Here is an 18,762-nt window from a genome sequence, read left to right as displayed (position 1 = left end):
GAGAACAAGTTGCTCTCTGAGTGTCTTTTGATTCCAGGACTTATGTTAATGCTAATGAAGTTTTTAAAAATTAAATTACATTAAAAAAAATGAACAAAAATCTCTTTCCTACCTTCCTCTCCATTGAGGGTGGGGAGAGAGAGAAGGAAAAAAAACTCTTGTGACAAATATGTATAGCCAAGCAATACAAATTCCTCCATTGGCCATGTCTAAAAATAAATGGCCCCTTCTGCATCCCGAGTCCATCTCTTCTCCCCAGAGTCATGGTTGGTCGTCTTCCAACATTGCTGTGGCTTTATAAGTTGTCCCTGTGGTTCAGTGTCAGTTCGTACAAGCCTTCCAAGGTTTCTCTGAAGCTGGGCCCCTCATCATATTTATGTACCCTTGTCTGTTTGGTCCCTCCTTAGTTTCCAGTTCTTTGTCAATACAGAAAACTGCTAGAGATAAATTTGCATATAAGATCGTTTTTTCTTGGATGTCTTTTGATATAGACACAACAGTGGTACTTTGGGGTCAAAGTGTACAGTTTAGTAACAGTTTTAGGAACTTTGGGGGCAATCGGCCGATGGCTCTGCCAATCTACTAATGGGGCCACTTTCCTGTAGCTGCTTCAGCATTTGTCAGTGTGCTCTCAGTTCAGTTTTCAGGATTGATTTTAACGTAGCACTTCCGGTGGTGCTTGGGCAGACAGTGTGAGGCAATGGGAAGAGTTCTGGGTTTAGGGTTCTGATCTCAGTTCTGCCCCTGCATGATCTGGGTTGAATTCCTTTATTTGTGTGATGTTGGGCAAGTCAGAATTTCCTCATCTGAAAATGAGGGAGTTGGATTAAATGGCCTCTGGGGTCTCTTCCAGCTCATGAGCTTATGAATGTAGTATAGAATTAGTATCACTTTTTTCAGTGTAGACCAATAGATATTTTTCTTTAAAAAAAAAAACCAAACCCTAACCCAGTCTTATGTAAGAAGGGGGGAAATATATAGGAATCAACCAGATCTAGATTGATTCCATAATTAAAATAGACCCAAGTCAGGATGGCTTTTATGGTAGTTTATTTACAATTAGGAAGGTTGAAGGTAGGGAAAGAGAGAGAGAGAAAAACTCTGGTCGGGACCAGCAGAGGTCCAGACCGGGTGAGAGTTAAGAGATTAAACTAGGCTACTAGCTACAAGGCCTTGGCAATTAGAGAGGCAAAGAAGCCTCCTTGAGGGTAGAGACTCTAGAAATGCCAAGGTAGGCGAAGGGAAGTCAGCCTAACTTACCCACGTGACAATCAGAGGGGAAGCCATCTGAGGTCTCACCAGAGATCCTTCAGCACCAAGTTCAAAGCGCCAACTGCTCCACAGGAAGTTACCATCATATTTAAAAGACAGCAGCTTTCGTCACTTCCTGCAGGTCCACCTCTAATTCAAGTGGACAAATGGCAGCCTCAACACTGTTTGGGACTGCTCTTTCTTGATTTGTTCTTGATTTGTTATTTATTGTCACGTGTGGGTAACTCATCTCCCCTCCCCACTAAGGGAAGTGGGGATGACATTATCCCTGGTGGCTAGAGTTTTAACTATGAATGGGGGTGAGCTAATTCTAGGGCTGCTAGGCAAACAGTGTTAAGTGACACATAGCTAGGAAGTGTCCGAGGTCAGATTTGAACTCCAGGCATGGCACTCTATCCACTAGCTGCCCTTATATATTTTTCTTTCAAAGAGATGTCACTTTAGGGGTGCTGCTTATATTCAGAGGCAATCCTTGGCTTTTTTTCTTATCAATGCAAATAGTTAATCAAAATCATTTCATTTGTCCCCCCTGATAACACATGTACTGTCTGTTTGACCCTGGCCAGGAAGAGCAGATTGTATTTCTGTGGACCTTTAAGGTTTGTGATGTGCTTTACACATCATCTCATTTGATCCTCACAACAATCCTGGGAGGGGGTGGCAGCTGGTATTTTATAGAGGAGGAAATGGAGGTTGAGAGAGAAGGGAAATAACTTGTTCAGAGTCACTTAGAAAGATTAGAACTCTGGCCTAGGGCCCTTTGCCTTCTGTAGAATGGGAAATCATGTCCTTATTTGTACTTGTACTCTTCACTTTCCAGGGTAGCTTTGAGGAAAGTAGTTTTTAAGCCTTCAAGGCTCTGTAAAGGCAAGATGCTGTCATTATTTCTTCTCAGAACAAAGTGAACATATTTGGGGTTATGTGATCCTTACAAGTCTAAAAAGACTTACTCATTTTAATGGAGAATTTGAGGTCCAAAATTTGAGCTTCAGTATATTTTCTTAGAATATTTTGGTTACTTTGTTTAACTTGAACTTCTTAGAATCAAAATAAAAGTCTAAATCATACCCCTTCTTTATTCTCCTGAAGTCATAAATTAGCTCTTTTTTTGGTCAGTCTATTAAAAGGATAAGATATGAAGGGAGAATTTTGCTTCCTGATGGAGGCTAGCTAACTAACATGGCCCCCCGGGGTTGTTGCTATCTAGACCAAGGCTTTGGAGCCCTGAACTTGGCACAGGCTTGCCTTTCTTCTCCTGAGAATGTCTTCGAAACAGGTAAAACCAGACCACAAATAGGAAGAGAACAGATGAAATCTTGCCAGGCAGCCATTTGCCTGAATTTTCCTGTCAGAAGATAAAATCATAAGGTTTTATAACCACCTTGAAGTTGAAGGTCTCCCAGCCAGAAAGAAACAATACAGTCTTCCTGGTGATTCATTCTCCCTTAGAAGTGAGAGCTAAGGTTCTCCCTTCCCCCTGCCCAGGATCTGTTTAAGTGAAGGGATTTCCCCAGAAGTGCAGAACCTTAGGAAAAACTCTTGCTCAAAATTTTTGAGAAATGGCCTCTCTAAGATTTTTTAAAAGTGACTTAATGAGGAGTGATTGGAAGGAAAGAAAGTTATCCTGGAGAGTTGAAGAACTGCTTTTGACCCAGTCTCAACACTTAGATCTCAGAAAACTGAGGTCAGTTTCTCAGTGACTGTTGATCTAAAGCCAGAATGGTCAGTAGTTCCCTCTGGGCCATAGCTGAAGAGAATCCTCATTTTTAAAACTATTTTTATGAGAAGGCCTCCTGGTGTGGCTGATGAGAAAGCTGGCTTTGGAGCTGTGGAGCCTGGCACCAACTGGCTGTGACCCTTGGCCACCTTCTCATCTCTATGGGAAACTCTCTAAAATTGATGACAGGATGAGGGACTGATTTAGTTGGATTTGGGGAATAAAAACAGGCCATGTACCAGGGCAAGAGGAAGTGTCAGACCCAGGCACCCTCAGACCCAGCACAGGTCACAGAGATGAGGACGGGTATGAATTGGCAGCTCTGTTACAGCCCACTATTCAGTTTGGGTCTCAGATCCAGTGTGGACTGAGAAGGGGACACTGTGCAGAGGGGGTGATGTTCCCCAACAGGGAGACCCCCAGGTGATGTATAGAGGAGGGAAGAAGTTCAGAAGTCAGCAGCAGCAGTATGACTTAGATTCCAAGCGCAGAACAGGGTCAACCTTTGAATGTCTAGCCCCGCCTACAGAGGAATAAGCAAGGCAGGAATCCTGGACCACAGGGGACTCTGCAGTTTTGTAGTTGTGAGCCAACTGATTTTCTAGATGGCTCATGGGTTTGAGTTCTGCAGCATCTAGCATCTACTCTTTCATAGACCCATACCAAATTCTCTGACCAGGGGCTACAGTAAACAGACTTTGCCCTTGATCAAATCACTTTGGGAGCACCGAAAACTTGGAGGTCCTCAGCTTGAGCTGATCCCCTTGAGGTCCTGAAATAATACATTACTCAACACCCCATAAAAGCAGCTCAGACTTTCCTCTAGAAATGCTGCAAAGACTAACCAAGGAAGGAGGCTGGAAGAATGGGAAAACAAAAAAAGAACCACACCATCATGAGTTATTAGCGTGTCAGGGATGCTCAAGATACCAATATGGAAGGATAGAATGACTTAAAAACATTTATAGGCAAAGCCTCAGAAAAATATCGCTTGGCCACAAAACCAACCAGAATTCCTGGAAGAGATAAAGCAAGAGTTAAAAAACAAAGTCGAAAAATGTTTTTTAAAAATAGAATTGGAGTACTTGAGGGAAAAAGTTGGAAAAGAAATGAGAGGTAAGAAAGAATTGGAAAGGGAATAAATAGCTTAAAACAAAAGGTGCAAAACTTGTCCAAGCAGGGAACTCTCTGAAAATTAGAATGGACCCAATAGAAGCCAGTCACTTAAAAAAACCCCATGTGTTCTGTCTTAAAAAATCTAAATATTAGATACTCAATATTGGTTCCAAGGCTGAAGAAAGGCTAGCCCAGCATTGGCAAACCTTTTGGAGATTGCTTCCCTTAAGTGACTGGGCCAGGGTCACACAGCTAGGAATTATCTGAGGACAGATTAGAACCCAAGACCTTCAATCTCTAGGCCTGACTCCTCTCTATCTACTGATCCACTTAGGTGTCCTTGTCTTTCTTTAATCAACAATGAATCAACATCCTGCTCCCTACTCTCTAGCCCAGCCTAGGAAGGACTCCAACCTGAAGTAACTCTGGCCAAGAATGAGGTCTGATCACCTTGATTGAATGAGAGTGATTCTCAAATTCAGAGAAGGAAGAAGCCTCTTTGGTGACTTTAGTTAATGGAAGTCTCTCGACTAAATGGTCATCAAGCTGCCTCAAGCCAATGACATTTTGAAGCAACAAGAAATATTAAAACTTAAGTCAAAAGGCTTAAAAAAAAAAGTAAACAGTGTATCTCACAACAAAAATAACTGACTTGGAAAACATATCAAAGAGAAGTAAAGAATCATTAATTACTTGAAATAACTGAGCAAAACAAACAAGCAAAAAAAAAAAAACCCTTAAAAGCAGAGGGCAAAGTGGAAATAGAAATAATCCTCTGGTCATCTCTTGAAGGAAAATTCCCAGGAGCATCAGTGCCAAAACAGAGCTTTCAGGTAAAAAAAAATATATATAGTAAATAGCCAGAAAGAAAGGAGAAGAAGACAACACAGTTGGATCATTCACAATTTGGCAGCTACCACTCTAAAGGAGTAGAGAACAGTTGAAGAATAAAATTCTAGAAGGCAAAGGGTATAGGACTTGGCAAATAATGTATCTGGCAAACTGAATGTAACCGTACAGGGAGAAAAATGAGTTTTAATGAAACAGAGCTTCTAAGCATTCCTGATGAAAAGAACAGAGCTTCATAGAAATTTGGAAGTCAACCACAGGAGTATTTTACATAAGGATAAACATGAATAAACAGTGATAGAGGACTAAACAAGGATAAAGTGCTTACATTTAAAGAGAGAGAGAATACATATGTCCCCTCTGAACTCTTATCACCAGGACAGTTAAATTAGACAAAGCCTATGAGTGTTTCTATTATGTCTTGCTGATACTAAGACAAGAATGGAAAAAGAAGGGAGAGGGTAAGGTGGGAAGGAAAAGGAAAGTTGGGGAAATTTATCTTGGACATTATAATCAGCATTATAGTTATTTTTAATATAAGTAGACATCTGTACACACAAAAGGGAAAGGAGATGGGGGAGTGTCTGACATTTGAACCTCATCCTCATCCAAATTGACCTGAAGAAGGAAAACACCCAAACAGATTTCACTCATCAGGAAAACAGGAAGGGAAGGGAAGGGAAGATGGGGAATTAGAAAGATAAAGTGAGGGATCAGTCCTAAGTAAAACAGACTCTAAAGATGTACAGAAATATTTGTAGGTCTTTTTGAAGTGGAAAAGAATGGGAATCTGAGGGGCACCCATAAATTGAGAAATGATTGAGAAAATTATGGTATATAAATATGATGAAATTCTATTGTTCTGGAGTCTTATTAGCATATGACCTATCAGGATTCCAGAGGAATAATAATAAGACATGCTATATTGTAAGAGTTAAGTTTAATGGTTGGACAGTAATTTTATGAAATTATGTGGTTGCCAATATTTATTATATCTTGAGTCAGAAATTTATTTATAAATATATGCAAATAGAGAAGAAACAATAAAGAAGAAAATCGTGAGGGGGTTAGAGAGGTTATCAATCCTTTCTTAATCCAAGTAGAGATTAATTAGCTCTCAACCAGGAAGGCCAGTAGTGAGTAACCACCACAGCTAGTCTCTCCAGAAACTAGGAAAGGTGTCAGCCTTTCACTCACCCCAGGAGCCAAGCTCCAAGCCCACCATCCAAGCCGCAGTCTCCAGTGAAGCTCCCTTGAAGACTCTCCCCAGTCAGGAGACTATCTGCACAAAACTCACTCAAGCTGAAGGATTCATGGCTTTTATGGTGCTAGCACTGCCGGGGGGCAGTGTTTATGGGAACCAGTTCTCTGAAGGTGTCAACTCTGATCATCCATCTAGTTCAAGCTTTTGTTGGTTCAATCCAAAAGTGGAAAAAGGAGAGTTAATCCAGTCTTCACAATCTAGTGAGGTACTAAGTAACTTAGGTTATTGTTTAACTAAGTGTTAACTCAAACTAGACACAGGGAATAAAGAATTCCCTTTTACAAGTGTAAACTCAAAAAAGAGAACAAAGAATTCCCTTTCACACTATTCACCTCTTGACAGTAAAGCCAAAGACCCAGAATACAGATTTTACCGTGTCAGTTCATATAGATCTTCCCCATGATTCTCTGTGTTCATCACACATTCTTTCTTTTTTTTTTTGAAACACAATTTTTGCTTTATTTTCTTGATGATTTTTTTTATTTTTTAGAAAAAAATTTTCCATGGTTACATGATTCATGTTCTTACTCTCCCCTCCACTCCCCCCAACGCCCCCTCCCCCCCATAACTGACGCACATTTCCACTGGTTTCTTCATCACACATTATTTCTTACAATAACATTCATTACTGTGATTTGTTTATCCATTCCTCAATCAGTGGGTATCTACTTTAGTTCTAATTTTTTGCTAACACATAAAGTACTGCTATAAATGTTTTGGTGTATGTGGGGACTTTCTTCTTATCAATGGCCTCTTTAGGATGAGTACAGTAATAGAATAGGTTCATCCTCCATCAAAGGGTATGACCATTTTAGTCATTTTATTTGTATGATTCCAAATTGCTTTCCAAATTGCCTGCCGTTTCATAGCTCTATCAACAATGCATTTACCCTAGAACCTCATTACCCTAGAACAGTGATTCCCAAAGTGGGTGCCACTGCCCCCTGGTGGGTGCTGCAGCGATGCAGGGGGACGGTGATGGCCACAGGTGCATCTGGGGGCGGTGATAGTATGAGACAGGGGGTGCTAAGTAATATTTTTTCTGGAAAGGAGGCGGTAGGCCAAAAAAGTTTGGGAACCACTGATCTAGAACCTCTTTGACATTGTTTGTCATCTTTGCCAATTTGCTGGGTGTGAGGAGAAGTTTATTTTAATTAGCATTTCTATTATTACTAGTGTTTTGGAGCGTGGTTGTAAATACCTTGCAATTCTTCTGTGAGAGCTCTTTGTTCATTTCCTTTGACTACTTTTGATCAATTGGGGAATGGCTGTTAAGTCTTTTTTTTTTTTTTTTTTTTTTTTTTTTTTTTTAACCCTTGTACTTTGGTGTATTGTCTCATAGGTGGAAGAGTGGTAAGGGTGGGCAATGGGGGTCAAGTGACTTGCCCAGGGTCACACAGCTGGGAAGTGGCTGAGGCCGGGTTTGAACCTAGGACCTCCTGTCTCTAGGCCTGACTCTCACTCCACTGAGCTACGTTAAGTCTTAATATATAAATTATTTATCTTAGATACCAAACCCTCCTCAGAGAAATTTGACACAGTTTTTTTTCCCCATTCCACTACTTACCTCCTTATCTAGGTGCATTAACATTATCTGTGTTAAGACTCTCTCTCTTGTCTAGCTGCAGAGCTGTGTGACCCTCTTCTCTTTCATTTGTTTTATAGAAAGCTCTCTAATAGTGAGGTCATTTATGCTCTTAGGAGTACAGGAGAGAGTATGGTTATAACACTGGTTTTCCATGCTTCTCTTCCCTTCTCAACAGCTTTTTGTTTTCTTTGTGTGTTTTTCTAAGAGAATCCTGGCTCTTAAGGATCCTTTTTCAGTGTCTTTTAATTGTTAATGTTTTTAGGGTACAGTTGGAAAATTCTAAAGCCTCCACACTATTAGAGCAGGAATTGAAGGCATTACTGAAAACACCCATTAGTAAAATTGCTTAATGCAGTTTTACTCCTAAACCCCATCAAGTTCAGCCACTACCATGATGTGATTGAATTGGCCCAGTAGGCTGGATTTTGCTAAAAGATGTGCCCCATGTCTGTGACTTCTCAGCCACCTCTCATCACAAAGGCTGCTCTCACTCTGCCTTTCAATGCCTATCCGATGCACCTCCCATGTGTTCAGGGACCCCGAGTGCCAATTCAGAGGGCAGTGCTGAGAGCAGAGAAGCTAGGCGTGAGCTCCAGATCAAGCACACATGATTGATTTCCCATCGCCTGTCCTGAGGAGTCTGTTCATGTTCACCACTGGCCGTCCAGCCTGCTGGAGCCAAGGAGAGAGGAGCAGGGAAACAGTTGGGGAAACTGAGGCCCACGGAGGATGGGAAACTTAAGGTCATACAGGAGACCCTGAGGTGGTCTCTCCAGCCCCTTCCTTTTACAGAGGAGGAGACTGGAGGGTCAGGGAGGGTCAGTGATTGGCCAAAGTCCTCTGACCACAGAGTGGATGCCTTTCTCTGGTTCCTCTGCTACCTCAGCATGTTGGGAGGAGTGGTGGACATGAAGAACTCTGCCACTTCCTCGTTATTCAGGCCAGAGGAGGTGAATGAATGAAGTCCCTCAGACAAGTTTCAGAGGTTGTAAAGGAAATCGGAGGCATTGCCGGCAGGGATGGCAGCTCCCTCCTCTGTCCTCGTGTCCCTCCCTCGCACCCAGCTTGATCAGTGTTTTTGATAGGGTCATTGATGGGGCTGGAAGGAGCTTGTGAGGCCATCAGAGGAAACAGAGGCTCAGGGCCCCTACGTGACGTGCCCCAGGATGGCATCGGAATGCCTTCCACCTCTCCCTACAGCCCCCCTGGAATAGCAGCGTTCTTGTTGTTAAGGTGCCTTCAGACACCAAGCCCCCAGGCCCAAGAGGTCCTGCCTGATTGGAGTCCCAGACCGAGAGTCTCTCCCTTTAGTCTGGGGTTTCTTACTTAAAATGTGAGGAGTGGGTGATCTTTGGCCTCTCTTTTTAGTCTCGCGAAATTGCTGTATATGTCCACCCTCTCCTCCCTGAGGAAGGGCCTTTGGGGCAGGGACTATTTTCATTTCTGTCTGTCACTGGCACTTGATACACAGCAGGAGCTTAATAAATGCTTATTGAATTCAGTCTTTTTTCCTTTACCTTCATGTGGGGCAGCCCACCAGGCAAGAAGGACCAGGGTTTTCAGGTAACACTTGTAGTTCTGCATTATTTTGTATTATCCCCACCACAGAACTTGAGCATTTATTAAGCACCTGCTATGTGCCAGGCACTGGGGTGGCAGGAAATCAAGACAGACTTTGTCCTCAGGGGGCTTACACTGCATCAAGGAAGACTTCAGGGTGTAGATTTGGAAAGGGAGCCTTAGCAGTTGGGGGGCCTTGAAGGAAGCAAGGCAGGTGTGAGGAGGAAAGGCAGCCTGGGCATGGCGGGGGGCAGGGCCTGGTGGGGGTGATGTAAGGAAATGTAAGGAACAGCAAGGATGCCCGGAGAGTGAGGGGCGCTAAGGCAGGGTGGGGGCTGGAGTCGGATCTCCCAAGATTTTCTGTCTCAAACAGGCACTCGTCTTGGCTTGTAGAGGCATCTGAGAGCCCTTGGAGCTTTCTGGGCAGGGGTATTGCCCCTTGCTTTTGGAATGTTGTTTTTAAGTGTCTGAAATGGGATTTGAACTCATTCGCTGTACCATGATGCCTGTGGACGTGTGAAAGTTTGTCAGGAGGAAGGAAGATACGTGCATCCTAGCAGAGCTCCTAACACCTCTTTATCCTCTTGTCATGCAGGTGTGGAACTGGCAGTCGGAGGAATTTGTGTTTCTCAAAGCACACCAAGAGCCTGTGAAGGACTTTCGGCTCCTGCAGAATTCACGGCTCCTGACCTGGTCCTTTGATGGCACAGTGAAGGTAATTGGAGGCCGGGTGGCCAGCCAGTGCCTCCATCCTGCCACGTCGGGCTCTTCAGGCCTCTGACAGCAGCCAGAAATTCTCTGTTGGTTTCTAACTCTTTAGATTAATTGATTGGAAGAATCACGGCTTATGTGTTGCTGCTGGAATCGACCCCTTCCTTGACTGGCTCAAAAATATATAGAGTGTTCTTTTAGGGTTCCCTCTTTTTTAAAAAAACCCTCACCTTCTGTCTTCAAGATAATACCGTGTATTGTGTACAAGGCAAGAGTGGCAAGGGCTAGGCAGTTGGGTTAAGTGACTTGCCCAGGGTCACACAGCTAGGCAGTGTCTGAGGTTAGATTTGAACTCAGGACTTCCCCCCACCCCCATTTGGTTTTTAAAAATTTTAATAACAAATTCCCACATAAGTTTTCCAAAGTTATATGATCCATATTGTCTCCCTTTTTCCCTCCTCCCTTCCAGAGTTGACAAGCAATTCAATCTGGGTTATACATATATTATCACTCAAAACCTATTTCTATATTACTTCTTTTTGTAAGTGAATAATCATATGAAACCAAAACCCCAAAACATATACTCACATAAACAAGTGAAAAATCATCTGCTTTCATCTGCATTGCGACTCCCAAGAGTTCTTTCTCTGAAGGGTAATGTTCTTTGTTGTAAGTCTTCAGAATCCTCCTGGATCGTTGTGTTGCTGAGAGTAGCAAAGTCTGTTGCATTTGATCTGAACCCAAGACTTCATGTCTAGGACCGACTCTCAATCCCTCGAGCCACCTGGCAGCTCTCACTCTTTTTTTTTTAAGGTTTGGAACATCCTTACTGGCAAAGTAGAGAAGGATTTCATTTGCCACCAAGGCACGGTTCTCTCCTGTGATGTTTCTCCCAACGCCACCAAGTTTTCATCCACGTCTGCTGACAAGACTGCAAAGGTATTTGGGTGAATTGAGATTTGCGTTGGTGTGATTTGGCCTCGCTTAGGGAGTTGGGGCTGATTGTGAGGGGCGGCATTCCCCCCTTTGAGCCTGGAGCTCCGTCCTGCGTGGAGGCCTTCTCTAGACCAGACGGGAGCACCTGCCTTTGTGAAAGCTGTAGCTACTTTCTTTTCTCTTTCTAGATCTGGAATTTTGAGAGCACTTTCCCTCTTCACGAGCTGAGGGGTCACGAGGGCTGCGTGCGGTGCTCTGTCTTTTCAGGAGACAGCGCCCTCCTGGCCACTGGAGACGATAATGGAGAAATCAGGGTATGGCTCAGGCCACGCTGCTCCTGCTTCCCTGGCCTGCTGTGGGGGGGTCAGCAGAGCCTGCGGTCATCCGTGCTTGGCCATCCCCAAGGTTCTGTGCACACTGGTGTGAGGAGAGGGGCCGCCGACCCTGTCATGGGCCTTTGAGCTCTCATCCTCACTTAGGATGATCTTGAGTTCATCCTAAGGATCATTGGCAGAATTGGAGGAAGACATTTTTTTTTAACCCTGACCCTCCATCTTAGAATCAATACTGTATATTGGCTCCAAGGCAAAGCTAAGTGGTAAGGGCTAAGCAATGGGGGTCAAGTGACTTGCCCAGGGTCACATAGCTGGGAAGTGTCTTCTGAGGCCAGATTTGAACCCAGGACCTCCTAGCTCTGAGCCTGGCTCTCCATCCACTGAGACTCTCCATTGCCCCCAAGAAATGATTTTTTAAAATATTCCTTCACCTTCTGCTCAAATGGTCAATGATTATTTTTATTTATTTTTAAAAGCCCTTCTCTTCTGTCTTAGAATCAATTCTAAGTATTGGTTCTGAGGCAGAAGAGTGGTTTTTGCGGCGCTGCTCTCATGTGCATGCACTTTCGGGGTGGGGGGCCGCGGGGTTAGCCTGACTGTGCAGCTGGCCTGGGCCTGGGCTACAATGCCAGCCGGGAGGTGGGAGATGGAGGGTGGTGGAGGGCTACTGCCTGGGGCAGTTTTCTCTCTCTGGGGTCCCCTCACACTTGGAGAGTTCCAGGAGAAGGAGAGGCCCCGGCAGGGTGGGAGGAGGCGCCTCCCAGGCCTTGTCTCCCCGCCGCTGAGGGAGGCCTTTCCCTGGTGTGTGCAGATCTGGAGCGTGTCCAGCGGCGTGCTGCTGCATTCCTGCCTCCCGCTCACCGTGGAGGAAGGAGAGGCCACCTACGGGGGCTGGGTGACCGACCTGCGCTTCTCTCCAGACGGCAGGACGCTCGTGTCTGCGGGCGGCTATCTGAAGGTGAGCCTCGGCCACAGAGCCGGCACATGAGCCGGAGGGGATAGAGCGGGGGAGAGCCCGGCTTCACGGCCGTATCACTGGGGTCGTTGGACGCCTGGTGGCCAGTGTCAGGGCCTGGGCCTGCCCTGGGCTGCCGGGGACTCTGGGAGCCTTGGGATCCCGTTTCCGGGCTGGGTTTGCCCCGAGCCTCTGGCCCGGCCTCCACAAGGACGGATGCCCCCATCTTTTCCCTGCGCCCCAAAGGGTAGAGAGCAGAGGCACAGGCTCACGGACCCAGGCCTGCTCACCTGGGCTCTTTGGCCAGCCTCACTGAATGGGCCCTAGACTTGGGGCGGACACTCGATGGGCTTAGTGTCCCGTCTGCTGGTCCTTTATGGGCAAGTGACCTGTCCGGTTAAGCTGCTGCCGATACAATATCGGCTGCATTTACTCAGCCTCAGGAATGTGAGGATCTGAAAGCAAAGAAGCAAATTAAAAGTAAAAAAAAAAGAACCAGCTACTGTAATGTCCAAGAAAATAGGCCTTTGGAGGCTGTTTACTCCCAGATTGAATGTCTGGAAGACAAAGTAGGTACTCAGGAGCCAAGAGCCCTTAATTATTCCCCAAGTTGTTGCTATTGAGGAACGAGGGCTCCCCGTTTACCTGGGATAGACTCTAGAACACGGCTGTCTCAAAGGGCACTCAGACCTCCCTAATTCTGACTGGTGCAGGGAAAAGGACACTTAACAATTATAGAATACATTTAAAGAAGTTCAGCTTTGGGAAAAAATGATCTTATTCTTTTGGACACTTTTTGTATTGATGGCATATTAATTTCCAAATAGATAGATCACTTTAGCTTTGAAGTCCAGAGTGTGACCTGAGGTCACTTAACTTGGTTGTGTCGGTCATTCCACTATTCATATGGTCATTTCTTTTTTTTTAAAAGTTCCTTTAATCAAGTATTTCATTTTATTTTTCAAGTACATGTAAAAAAAATTTCAACATTCATTTTTAAAAAATTTCGAGTACCGAATTTTCTCCCTCCCCCTCCTTGAGAAGGCAAACAATTTTTTACTGATTATACATGTGAAGTCATACAGAGTGCATTTCTCTATGTTACAAAAGAAAACGCAAACCAAAACAAAAAGAGCAAATCGAAGTTTAAAAAGTAGTATGCTGCTAATGTTTTGTGTGATAATACATGTATAATTCAGATCAAATTGCTTACCTTCTCTGAAAGGGGGGCAGAAAAGGAAGGGAGGGAGACAATTTAGATCTTGTCTTTTGAAAAACATATATATTGAAAATTGTTATTATATGTAATTGGGAAAATACAAAATATGCTTTGAATTTCATTCAGGCTCCATCAGTTCTTTATCTGGAAATAGATAGCATTTTTGTTTTCTTCCCACCCCCACCCCTCCTCCAATCCTTAACTTCTGTCTTAGTATTCTAATGGGGATTAAATGACTTGTCCAGGGTCACACAGCTGGGAAGTGTTCAAGGGCAGATATGAACCCAGGTCATTCCAATTCCAGACCTAATGCTCTGTCAACACTTTCCTTCTCTAGATACCCCAGGAAAGCATTTTTTCATCCTAAATTCTTTGTTATTATCTTGGATCATTGTAATCCTGAGAATAACAAAGTCAATGACAGTTTATCTTCATAAAATGTTGCTGTTACTGTGTACAGTGTTTTCCAGGTTCTGCTGTCTTAGAATCAGTATTGTGTGTTGATTCCAAGGCAGAAGAACACTAAAGGCCAGGCAGTGGGAGTTAAGTGACTTCAGCTAGGAAGTGTCAGAATCTAGATTTGAACCCACAACCTCCCATTCTCAGGCCTGACTTTCAATCCTCTGAGCCACCTAGCTGCCCCTGACTCATTATTTCTTATGGCACAGTAGTATTCCATCATAATCATCTACCACAATTTGTTCAGCCATTCTCCAGTGGATGGAGATCCCTTCAATTTCCAGTTCTTTGCCACCACAAAAAGAGCTGCTATAAATATTTTTGTACAAATAGGTCCTTTTCCTTTTCTTTGATATCTTTGGTAGACAGACCTAGTAGTGTTATTTCTGGGTCAAAGGATATGCATTGGTTTATAATATAATTTGGGTGCAGTTTCAAATTGCTCTCCAAAATAGTTGAATCAGCTCCCAACTCCACCCAAAGTGTGTCTCAATTTTCCCACATTTCCTCCAATATTTGTCACTTTTCCTTTTCTTCCATATTAACCAATCTGATAGGTGTGAGATGGTACCTCAGAGTTGTTTTAATTTGTTTTTCTTAAGTCAGTAGTGATTCAGAGCATTTTTTATACTATAGATTACTTTGATTTCTTCTTCTGAAAACTTTTTGGTTATATCTTTTGACTTTATTAATTGAGGAATGACTTGTAGTCTTATAAATTTGATTGTTTTCTGTATATTTTGGAAATGAGGTCTTTATCAGAGAAATTTAATTTAAAATTTGTTTCCCTAGTTTCCTGATTCTGATTTCCTTACAATCTTGGCTGCCCCTGGTTATGTTGCAAAATTATCCATTTTAAATCCCATAATGCTCTCGTATCTTTTGTTAAGATATACATTCTCCCCTTATCTGTAGATAAGAAAGGTAAAATTTTTCATGCTCCTCTAATTTACTTGTGAATGCTGTTTTTTATGTCTAAATCATATACTCATTTTGTCCTTATTCTTATAAATATATATATATATATACATATATATAGTGTGAAATGTTGGTCTGTACCTAGTTTTTGCCAAACTACTTTCATAGCAATTTTTGTCAGATAATGAATTTTTGTCCCAAATGCTTGGATTTTTGGATTTATCGAACACTAGATTACTGTGGTCAGTTACTACTGTGTACCTACTCTATTCCAGTGATCTACCACTTTACTTCTTAGCCAGGACCAGATTGAAATTTTATACTTTCCTTCATGTTCTTTTTTTCATTGATTCCCTTGAAATTCTTGACGTTTTTATTCTATATGAATTTTGTTGTTATTTAGTCTAGCTCTATCAAATAATTTTTTGGTAGTTTGATTAGTATAATTCTGAATAAGTAAATTGACATAGAATTATCATTTTTTTTATATTGACTTAGCTTGAAAATTTCTNTATATATATATATATATATGTATATATATATATAGTGTGAAATGTTGGTCTGTACCTAGTTTTTGCCAAACTACTTTCATAGCAATTTTTGTCAGATAATGAATTTTTGTCCCAAATGCTTGGATTTTTGGATTTATCGAACACTAGATTACTGTGGTCAGTTACTACTGTGTACCTACTCTATTCCAGTGATCTACCACTTTACTTCTTAGCCAGGACCAGATTGAAATTTTATACTTTCCTTCATGTTCTTTTTTTCATTGATTCCCTTGAAATTCTTGACGTTTTTATTCTATATGAATTTTGTTGTTATTTAGTCTAGCTCTTATCAAATAATTTTTTGGTAGTTTGATTAGTATAATTCTGAATAAGTAAATTGACATAGATAGAATTATCATTTTTTTTATATTGACTTAGCTTGAAAATTTCTTTGGATAGGATAATCTTATTGTGAGGAGTGTTTTATAGTTGTGTACATATAATTTGTGGGTTTGTCTTGGCAGGTAGACTTCAAATATTTTTATTGTTTGCAGATATTTTATTTTATTTTTAAAACCCTCACCTTCCATCTTAGAATCAATATTGTGTATTGGTTCCAAGGCAGAAGAGTGGCAAGAGCTAGGCAATGGGGGTCAAGTGACTTGCCCAGGGTCACACAGCTGGGAAGTATCTGAGGCCACATTTGAACCCAGGACCTCCCATCTCTAGGCCTGGCTCTCAGTCCACTGAGCCACCCAGCTGCCCTTGCAGGTATTTTAAATGAAATTTCTCTTTTTCTCACTTGCTTTGCTGAATTTTGTTGTTAGTATGTAGAAATACTGATGATTTATATTTTATTTTATATCCTGCAGTTTATACTGAAGTTGTTCATCATTTCAGCTATTTTTAAGTTGATTCTCTAGGATTCTCTTAGTATACCAGCATACTGTCTGAGAAAGTGACCGTTTAGTTTCCTTATTGCCTATTCTAATTTTAATTTCTTTTTTTTTGTCTTACTGCTATAAACTAGCATTTCTAGTAAATATTAAACAATATGGTAATAATGGGCATTCTTGCTTCACCCAGACCTTATTGGGAAGGTCCATATGGCAGTTCTAAGAGCCATCCTTGCTAGCATTTCCAAAGTTTCACAACAGCCCTGGGAGAGAGAAGGAAGAGAGGGAAGGGTCACAGGTACCCCAGCAAGTGAGGAAACTGAGGCTTCCAGGCTCGAAGCGAGTCCTTTGTAGTCCTGAATGCCTTGGATCTGTCTGTCCAGACGGCAGGCTCAGTGTTGTGCTCCCCGCATCAGGCACTCTGTGGCACCCATGCTGCCGCCTCCTCTGAAAGAGTAGCCCAGAAGGGTCCGGCTTGGCCCAGTGGGGACCTGCTCTGACCGATGCGTGGTCGCCCACAAGACTCCACGGTGGGTTCTGGTGCTGCCAGAAGGTCTGGCCCACATTGCTCCCCATTAGCAGAGAGGCCGCGGCTCTTCTCCCTTGTCTCTGCTCGCGGTCGTGGGGCCTCTGTCCTCGCTTCCCTGCCCTGTGCGTGGAGCTGCCCCGCACGGATGGGCCTGGATCACGGCCTGCCTGGACAGACTGCCGGGCCGCCGAGCTCCCCCGGCTTCTCCTTGGCTTCCTCCAGGCTCCGGCTTGCACGATCTCCTGCCGTTTGTCCCTCGCGTTGTCTCGTGTGTCCATGATTGTGTCCTTGCGCCGTCCTCGTCTGCCCTCAAGCCCAGGAGAGCTGGACATGCTGGCGCAGGACTGGCACCTCCCGCTCCTGCCGGGAGCCTCCCTGCTCCCTCCCCCCACACGTCTCTATTTATTGGGCCTTGACCTTTGTGCATAGGTCTGTGTCGCCTCTGGACGCCGAGCTCCTTGTCTCTGATCCCTGGGCCAGGCATGTAGCAGGCACCGAATATGCACTCTGTGCCGGTCCCCAGCTCGGGCGCCATAGAGGAGGGTGCAAAAAGCAGCGCTTTATCTGCTCGTAGGAGAGTCTAAAGAGTGTCAAGAAATCAGGCTGAGGTCCGAGCAGGCGTCTCAGACCAGCTCTGTCCGAACTTCCTCCAAAGGACTGACTGCAGAGGCAGAGACCGAGGCTCACCCCTGAACGCCTCGAACCCAGACCTTTCCTGTCCTCCCGGGGCGCCCGTGCCTGGGGCTGGGGGGGATCCGGGTGGCTTTGGGGGTGGGAGGAGCCTTGAGGCTTCCTGCCTCGTCGTGGGTTGCCGTGGCTGAGCCCGTCTCTTGTCTGTTCACAGTGGTGGGACGTGGAGAGCGGCGCGTCCTTGCAGACCTTCTACACCAACGGCACCAACCTCAAGACCATCCACGTGTCGCCCGGCTTCAGAGCCTACGTGACTGTGGATAATCTCGGGATTTTGTACATCCTGCAGGCGTTGGAGTGAGGTGGTGAGGCCGGTGAGCGAGCCGCAGCTGCTGTGGACCGAGGCCTCCCCGAACCGGATCTCAAATCTTACTAAACTGTGAATCATTTTTCAGTATTGAATTCATTACAAGTGCTTGTTGTCAGGTGAAGAATGTTTATGTAGATTTTTCCCCCAAATGAGGCACACCTTTAATCTTGTTTTCCATAATCATTATTATTGTTAACAGTTTGTACTTTTGGATATTTGTGTGGCTTGTTAAACTGCTGATACAATTCTATTTTCAGATATATTCAAATTGGTTGACATAATTAATGAGGCTTAGGAGAAAGGAAGAAAGTATCTGGGAAGAAGAATAAAAGCCTTTCAGGTTTGGGGACTAGGTCTAGGGAGGTGCCTTCCCAGAGCAAATCTGCCCCCTCCCCACCTCCCATCATTGTGGGGGAGGATTTTGAGAAAATGGCTCTCTCTTGAGTGATTCTGTTTTGTATCCCTAAGTGTGCTTTATGGGAAGCGGCGCATTGTGGTGCCGCAGAGGGGCCTTGGAATCGGGACACGCTGGCCTCGGCTCCTGCCCCTGCTTCTTAAGACTGTGAGTTGCAGATGAGTTGGCTGATCCGCACGAGTGGAGGGTCTACCACTGATCACAGGATGGGCCATTTCCCCAAAACCGCTTTACAAATGTCTGGTGGTTGCAATGTGGAGTTGCACTGGAGGTACAGTGAACCATTCATTACATTTCCTACTTGTACCTTTGAAAAGCAGTAACTATGGAAAAAAACCCGAGTCCATTAACCCACATAGGTTCACTCCCCCTTTCCCCAGTGAATGGCCATGACACCAGGGAGGTCATAGTGGGCCGTACATGAGCAGACTCCAGAAATGTGATTTGGGACTGATGTCAGATTCCTCCATTGTTGAACCCTAAGTTATCAGAATCCACTTATTTAGAGCGGGCAAATACTTTTCTACTGGAA

General features: G+C 43.9%; 1 protein-coding gene across 5 annotated transcripts in view; it reads left to right on the top strand.

The window, feature by feature from the left end:
• APAF1 (apoptotic peptidase activating factor 1) overlaps nt 1-17,806 on the top strand; it is a 66,764-nt gene extending 48,958 nt beyond the window's left edge. For 4 of the 5 annotated variants that reach the window (XM_044679695.1, XM_044679693.1, XM_044679694.1 and 1 more), the window contains 5 exons: nt 9,962-10,081; nt 10,891-11,016; nt 11,202-11,327; nt 12,160-12,306; nt 17,660-17,806. In XM_044679695.1, coding sequence (XP_044535630.1) covers nt 9,962-10,081; nt 10,891-11,016; nt 11,202-11,327; nt 12,160-12,306; nt 17,660-17,806 — 666 coding nt within the window. The remainder of the gene's footprint in view (nt 1-9,961; nt 10,082-10,890; nt 11,017-11,201; nt 11,328-12,159; nt 12,307-17,659) is intronic. The other variant, XM_044679696.1, reaches the window with a different exon arrangement.
• The last annotated feature ends 956 nt before the right edge of the window (nt 17,807-18,762 follow it).

This window comes from Gracilinanus agilis, chromosome 5 (assembly GCF_016433145.1).
Source record: "Gracilinanus agilis isolate LMUSP501 chromosome 5, AgileGrace, whole genome shotgun sequence".
Taxonomy (NCBI): Eukaryota; Metazoa; Chordata; class Mammalia; order Didelphimorphia; family Didelphidae; genus Gracilinanus; species Gracilinanus agilis.
Note: the sequence above shows the minus strand (reverse complement) of the source record. Positions and strands in the feature narration are given on the sequence as shown.